Source organism: Chiloscyllium plagiosum, chromosome 9 (genome assembly GCF_004010195.1).
Source record: "Chiloscyllium plagiosum isolate BGI_BamShark_2017 chromosome 9, ASM401019v2, whole genome shotgun sequence".
NCBI classification, from domain to species: Eukaryota; Metazoa; Chordata; class Chondrichthyes; order Orectolobiformes; family Hemiscylliidae; genus Chiloscyllium; species Chiloscyllium plagiosum.
Genome location: NC_057718.1, coordinates 76,249,410 through 76,257,521, shown reverse-complemented (window position 1 = coordinate 76,257,521; position 8,112 = coordinate 76,249,410). Strand labels below are relative to the sequence as shown.

At 41.9% G+C, this 8,112-nt stretch overlaps 1 protein-coding gene across 6 annotated transcripts in view; it reads left to right on the top strand.

Annotated features, from left to right (window-relative positions):
- The window catches only part of senp6a (SUMO specific peptidase 6a), a 167,423-nt gene that overhangs the window by 65,246 nt on the left and 94,065 nt on the right, over window positions 1-8,112 (top strand). For 4 of the 6 annotated variants that reach the window (XM_043696247.1, XM_043696244.1, XM_043696246.1 and 1 more), the window contains one exon: window positions 2,195-2,353. The exons of the other annotated variants lie outside the window; for them this stretch is intronic. In XM_043696247.1, the coding sequence (XP_043552182.1) occupies window positions 2,195-2,353 (159 nt within the window). The remainder of the gene's footprint in view (window positions 1-2,194; window positions 2,354-8,112) is intronic. 6 annotated transcript variants of the gene reach the window in all.

Genomic DNA, 8,112 nt, shown 5'->3' with positions numbered 1-8,112 from the left:
CGAAGGAATTGGGAATATGGGATGGCGTTTTTACAGGGGGCAGGGTGGGGGGAGGTGTAGTCCAGGTAGCTGTGGGAGTCGGTTGGTTTGTAGTAGATGTCCGTGTTGATTCGGTCGCCTGAGGTAGAAATAGATAGGTCGAGGAAGGGGAGGGAGGAATCTGGGACTGTCCAGGTGAATTTGAGGTCGGGGTGGAAGGTGTTGGTGAAGTGGATGAACTGTTCAACCTCCTCGTGGGAGCACGAGGCAGCGCCGATACAGTCCTGATACAGTCATCGATGTAGCGGAGGAAAAGGTGGGGTTTGGGGCCAGTGTAGTTGCGGAAGATGAATTGTTCCACATATCCTACGAAGCGGCAGGCATAGCTGGGGCCCATGCGGGTGCCCATGGCTGCTCCTTTCGTTTGGAGGAAGTGGGAGGATTGGAAAGAGAAGTTGTTCAGGGTGAGGACCAGTTCAGTCAGTTGAAGGAGGGTGTCAGTGGAAGGGTACTGGTTGGTACGGCGGGAAAGGAAGAAGCGGAGCGGTACATATGATGTGGACAAATCTGAATGGTTATAAATTGAGAGAGGGGAATGTGCAGTGAGTCCAGGGTGTCCTTGTTCACCATTTGCTAAAGGTAAGTAAGTAAGGAAGCAGTTGGTATGTTAGCTTCATAATGAGAAGATTCAAGTACAGGAACAGAGATGTCTTGCTGCAATTATACAGGGCCTTGGTGAGACCACACCTGGAATATTATGTATAGTTTTGTTCTCTTTATCTGAGGAAAAATGCTCTTGCTGTAAAAAGGATGTAGCAAAGGTTTGATTAGACTGATTGCTGGGATGGCGGGACTGACATGTATAAGAAAGATTGAATTGGTAAGAATTGTATTCACTGGAGTTCAGAAGAATTGGGAGGTGGGGGGAATATCTCCTAGAAACCTATAAAGTTCTGACAGGACGAGTTAGGGTAAATGCAGGAAGGGTGTTCCTGATGGCGTGGGAGTCCAGAACCAGGGGTTACAGTATAAGGACTCAGGGTATACCATTTAGGACCAAAATGGGAAATTTCTTCACACAGTGATGTCTATGGTGATTGGCTACCATAGAAAGCAGTCAAGGCCAAAATATTGTATGATTTCAAGAAGAAGTTGGATGCAGTACTTGGAGCTAAAGGGATGAAAGGATATGGAAGAAAAGCAGGAACAGGCTATTGAGCTGGCTGATCAGCCTTGGTCATAATCAATGGCAGAACAAGCTCAAAGGAGTGAATGGCCAATCCTGTTTTCTATTTTTGTATGATTAAATGGCCTTTCTCATAAAGCATTATTTATGCTCTGTGGACACAACATGCATCTTTATACTGATCGTGTATTTTAAGAATTCAGGTGCAGATACTGTGCTTAATGACTAAAAGTTTAACAAAGTTGTGGTGAGGTCCACTTCACTGGATGCATGGAAACAATTGAAGGAACATACACCAAATGTCAAATTCCTAACGTTGTTCAAAATGCAGGATTAAGATAAAACAAACATAGCTAGAAAAATATGGGCCTCCACTGCTTTGTTTTTACTAGAAAGTTTTAAATGTATACCTGCATGGGATATATTGACTGACTTAAAACATTGAGATTTGTAAAACAGCATGCAGTTCTACTGCTTTGACCTAGAGGCTGCAAACAGTGTTGGCTTTGATCAACTTAACTTGTAAAATAGAGTCAAGAGTGTGGTGTTGGAAAAGCACAGCAGGTCAGGCAGCATCCAAGGAGCAGGAGAATAGATGTTTTGGGCAAAAACCCTTCATCAGGAAAGACTAGGTTTCCTGTCTGCCAGCCAGTTCTCGATCCATGTCAGTACACTTCACCAAATTAATTTTACATGCTAATCTCTTATGCAGGGCTTTTGCCCGAAATGTCGATTCTCCTGCTCCTCAGATGCTGCCTGACCTGCTGTGCTTTTCCATCACCACACTCTCGACTCTAATCTCCAGCATCTGCAGTCCTGGATTTCTCCCACTTAATTGTAAAATAGGTCGTGCAAGTTTATCACCTTCTTATTTAGCACGGTCAGTCTTGTGATCATCTGCTTGAAAGTTTGCATGATATTTCAAACTCTGTCCCTTCTCATCTCCAAATTGCTGATGTCTCTACTTGTCAGTAGATAATTAGAATGGCATTTTTCTATATTTAAATGCCAACACTTTTCTATTTACAGTGAAACTGTGACCTCCCAACTTGTATCAAACAAGGAGATTGAAAAAAATCGGAACAAATACTTCGTAATTAGTGGTCCTTCACCTCCAGGAATTGTGGTCCGTGGAAGGCGGTTTCATCATGCCAATGCCCAATCAGTTGTAAAAACAGCAGCACAAAGGTAGTTCTGCTCTTTTTTCGTGTTCAATTGCTAATTCATTGGACCGTTTTGGAGTTTTAACTATCTGATTCAAAATCCTAAAAAATATTAGCCGGAGTTTTCCAATGGCCGGGCAATTCTTTCTGCAGCGTAAATGAGAGTTGTGCATCAAGACCCTGCAGACTCCCAGACATAGAAGACTCCCTGGGAATTGAAGATTCCAATGAGCAATTCGATTGTGCTCATTGAATTTCCAGTTAAATTGGAGAACTTGGAGTGTTCTGCAATTAATTAAACAGTTACTCAGGACAGATTAGATTATTAAAAACCCAGTCTAACACCTGGATAATTAATAAACTGACAAGTCAAATTAAGAACATGAGAACAAAGGAGCAGAAACAGGCTATTCAGCCCATTAAGCCTATCCCAAGATTCAAAATGATCATGGCTTCTTACACACCCCTTACAACCTCTGGATCCTGAACTACATTCCCCATTTCCCTCAGGGCTGAACAACTACAATGCTCCCTACTCCCTCATACCAACCACTATTTTCCACCTGGGACTGAAGATCACCACACTGCATCCCATTCCCTAATAACCTAATATTCTCTGTATACCCGGACATGCCTGAAACACTCCATCATCTACTTGTCCTACTTCTGCTCTTTGGCACTGGCACCCTAATCTCTATCTTGCCTTACATGCTTACCATTTCACAGAAGTAGCCTGTGATACTAGTCGTTTAACACTGAGAATATGGCAGCTACTTTCCCCACATATCCTGCACTGCAATGCACAAGTAAGAATTAAAATTGCTTTGGCTTTCTGAAGGAACTCTAATTGGAATCTTCTGTCAGAATTGTGGTGACCTTTCTTTACACACACAAAAGGAATGGAGTGGCAATTCCCCCTTGTAAAATTATCCTTTGTTATATGACAAGAACAAATTTCTTCCTATTGTTGGTATTCCAAGACTAAAGAATGGTATTGTTTCAGAGACACTCACATTGAGGCACCCGCACCAATTAACCCCACTCCACCAAGGACATGCAGGTCCTCTGCCTCCTCCATCGCCAACCCTAACCACCCAACGCCTGGAGGAAGAATGCCTCATCCTCTGCCTTGGAATACTGCAACCACATGGGATCAATGTGGATTTCACCAGATTCCCCATTTCCCCTTTCTCCACCTTACCCCAGTCCCAATCTTCCAACTCGGCACCACCCTCTTGACCTGTCCATCATCCTTCCCATCTATCCATGCCACCCTCCTCTCCGACGTATCACTTTCTCCCCCACCTTCATCTACCTATCACACTCTCAGCTACCTTCCCCCCTCTTTCACCCCACCCCCCAAACCTAGCCCAAACTCCTCCCATTTATCTCTCAACACCCCAATCCACTAGCCTCATTCCTGATGAAGGGCTTATGCCCGAAACGTTGATTCTCCTGTTCCTCAGATGCTGCCTTATCTGCTGTGCCTTTCCAGCACGACACTCTTGACTCTGAATTCAAGCATCTGCAGTCCTCACTTTCTTCTAAAGAATGGTATTTGTCTTGATTGCTGTATTTGAAATATTGAGTTCTGCATATTTAGCTATATGGCTTAGGCTCGTCAGGAATGTTGTGTCATACTAAGTGTAATTACTAAGTGTAATGACCTTCAAGCAGTTGCTATAAATGTCGTCAACCTAAAATTAGATAAATGTGCTATTTTCATTGCTGGTGTTTATCACTCACACTTTGTATCCCAAATTGTAAAACAAGTTTGATTGTTTATTAATTTCAAACTATTGGTAATGATCAGAACTTCAATGTCAATTGATTATTAACTGATTCTAAAGTGAAGCAGAGTGAGAGGTGTCTCTTAAAGTAGAGTTCTGAATCTGAAAGCTGAACAGTGAAGAATGCACAACAAAAAATGTAGCACTGCGATTCAGAACCTACTTGCTCACTTTTTTAATGCACATTAAGATGAAAAATAGCAGTGCATTTTCCATCTTTTGATACCATTAAGTACTTTAGGCTCATATGTCATGGAGGGTACAGGTCTGAAGAAAGTGGGAGGATTCGAAGGAGAAGTTGTTGAGAGTGAGGACCACTTCCACCAATCAAATGAATGTGTTGGTGGAGACCCAGCTACCTTCACCCCATACCCCCACCCTCCTTTTGTTTTGGTCTCAGCACTCTCCCCAACGCATTCCTAATGAAGGGCTTATGCCCTAAACGTTGACTCTCCTGTTTCTTGGATGTTGCCTGACCTGCTGTGCTTTTCCAGGGTTACGCTTTTCGACTCAGATGTACCATGTATGCGTGCATGGTAGAGCTCCTTCCATTCTCTTGACATCAGACATTAATGCCAACCTGCTTGTACAAACCTGCACTATTCCACTTAATAAAGTTGGACCAATCAAATTTATAAAGGTAGTCTGGAGGACAAGTTCATAAGCATGTATTCAGGACAGTTTCTTGAAATATGTAATGAGACTGGATTATTTAACTACCTTTTAGTGAAGGGTCCTTAAGGCAAGATCTTGAATTTTGATATACAGTTGGAGGGTGAAAAATATGCATCTAACACTAGAGTTTTAAATTGAAGCAATTACAAAAATGTAATTTTGGCTAGCGTGGCTGGGAAAATAAGGTAAAAGATAGAATGGTAAAGAAGTGTTGTCTGACACTTGAAGAGAATTCGTCATTATTAGCAAAATCTTTTCTTATGGAATTAATCTGTGAGAAAACTTTGCCGTCCACAGCTAATTCAGTAAGTTTACAATGGTGTTAAATTTCAAGAAAAGGTTTACAGTACTGCAGAGGTGGAAGGATGCTTTTCAGAGTGGAGGGTTGTGACTGGTGGTGCTCCAGAGGGATAAGTGCTGGGACCTCTGCTGCTCGTGATCTACATAGATGACTTGGAGAAAAATCTAGTTGGTCTAATTAGTAAATTTGCTGACTATACAAAGATTGATGATGCGGTTATTGAGGAGGAGAAGATTGGAAAATTTTCAGAGATCAGTAATGGATGAATAAAACAAATATAAGGGAGAATATTAGAGGAAACTGGCAAAGAATATAAAAACAGACAGCAAAAGCTTGTGGTAGTCTATAAAAAGAAAGCTAAAGTAAGCATTGGTCTGTTTGGATGACAGTAAGGGATTCATAATGGAGAAGTAAGGAAATGATATCAGTGTGTTAATTAGAACAAAAGACAATACAGCACAGGAACAGGTCCTTCGGCCCTCCAAGCCTGCGCTCACACATTTTGCCTTTCCGTACTAAAACTGTCTTCACTTACAGAATCTGTATCCCTCTATTCCCTTCCTATTTATGTATTCATCCATGTGTTTCTTGAATGCTGTTGTTGTGTCTACTTCCATCACCACCTGTGGCAGTGTGTTCCAGGCACTTACCACCCTTTGTGTGAAAAACATGCCTCACATATCTTTTAAATTCCTCCCTTCCATCCTGCACCTTGAACATGTGACCTCTAATAATTGACTCCTCCATCCTGGGGGAAAAGCCTCCTACTTTCCATTCTATTCATGCCCTTCACAATCTTATGAACTTCTATCAGGTCACTCCTCAACCTCCTGCGTTCCAGTGAAACCAAACCAAGTCTATTCGACCTTTCTTCATAGCTAAAATCCTCCATACCAGGCAGCAACCTTGTAAACCTTTTGTGTACTCTCTCCAAAGATTCCACATTCTTCTGGTTGTGTGGTGACTAGAACTGTATGCAGTATTCTATGTGTGGCCTAACTAAAGTTCTATAAAGCTGCAGGAAATCTTGTCTGTCCTTATTCACAATACTCCTTGCAGCCTTATCCACCTGCAGATCTGTAGACCTGCGCACCCAGATCCCTCTGTATATCAATACTCCTGAGAATTCTGCCATTCACTGTATAATTTCCATCTGTACTTGACCTTCCTAAATGCATCACTTCATGTTTGTCTAGATCAAACTCCATCTGCCATTTTTCTGCCCAATCTTCCAATTGATTATATCATGCTATATCCTCTGACAATCTCCTCAATAACTGTAATACCATCAATCTTTGTATTGTCAGCAAACGTACTAATTAGACCAGCTACATTTTCCTCCAAATATCATTTATGTAGATCACGAGCAGCAGAGGCCCCAGCACTTATCCCTGTGGAGCACCACTAGTCACGACCCTCCATTTCAAAAAGTATCCTTCCACTGTTACCCTCTGTCTCCTATGATTAAGCCAGTTCTGTGTCTGTCTTGCCAACTTACCCCGAAACTAAGTGACTTCATATTTTGTACCAGTCTGCCATGAGGGACTTTGTCAAAGGCTTTACTGAAGTCCATGTAGACAACATCAACCACTTTCCCTCATCAATCATCTTCATGCCCTCCTCAAGAAACTTGATCAGGTTACTGAAGCATAACCTCCCCACACAAAACCAGGCTGTCTATCACTAATAAGTCCATTTACTTCTAAATGCATATTGATCTTGTCCCTGAGAATCTTTTCTAATAATTTTCCTATCACTGACGTGAGGCTCACAGATCTGTCATTTTCCAGGACTATCCTTGTTACCCTTAAATAATGGGGCAACATTTTCTATCCTGTAGTCCTCAGGAATCTCACCTGTGGCCAAAGAGGATTCAAAGATGCCTGTCAATGCTACAACAATTTGTTCTTTTCCCTTCCTCAATATCCTGGGATAGATCCCATCAGGACCCGGAGACTTATCTATCTTAATACTTTTTAAGACTAACAACACTGCTTCCTTTTTAGTAGCAACTTGGATTTGAAACTTGACACTCCCTTCCCTGAGATCATCCTTCACCAATTCCTTCTCTTTGGTGAATACTGACAGAGTATTTGTTTAGGACTTCACCTCCCTCTTCTGACTACGCCCATTGATTCACTCCCTCATCCTTGATTGGGCCAACCCTTTCCCTGGCTACCCTCTTGCTTGTTATGTCTGTATAAATAGCCTTTGGATTCTCCTTAATCCTGTTTGCTAATGACTTTTCATGACCCCTTTTAGCCCTTCTAAATCTTTGCTTAAGTTCGCTACTTACCTTATATACTTCAAGGGCTTCGTCAGTTCCCATCCTCCCAGACCTTGTGTATGCTTCCTTTTTTTTAACCAAAGTCATAACATCCCTGGTCATCCAAGGTTCATGTAATTGTTATGTATAATTTGGTGACACTGTCAATGGCACTTTGTTATTTTGCTTAATGAATAACTGGTTTAGCACTAGTTTGATTTGTCGTGCATTTGTGGATAGGACATGTTTGGGCAATTTTTCCAAATAGGTATTTTCAATTGTTGTAACAATACGCAACAGCTTAGTTCGGGATTCATTTCACTTTGGAGCATGGATTCTGTCATGCTACCATACTGCCATACTGTTGTCAGCAGTTTGTTGATATCATGTGATGAATAGCATTGGTAGAAGACTGGCATCTGTGATCCTGGGGTTCTTGGGAGGAGGCTGGGTCAGAACATCCAATTAGCACTTCTGGCTGCAAATATTTCAGCCCTGTCTTTTATATTGTTGTGCTAGACTCCCCTATCATTGTAGATAGACATATATTAGTGGAGTTTGCTCCTATTGATTGTTGTTTAATCACTCACTACCGTTCACAGCTGGAAGTAGCAGAAATCAGAGCTTTATCTGATCCACTGGTTGTGGGATCGTTTAGCTGTGCTTATTGCATGTTGTTCTACTGTATGGTATCCAAATGGTCCTGAGTTGTAGCTTTACCAGGTTGACACTTTCATTCCTGGTGCTGCTCT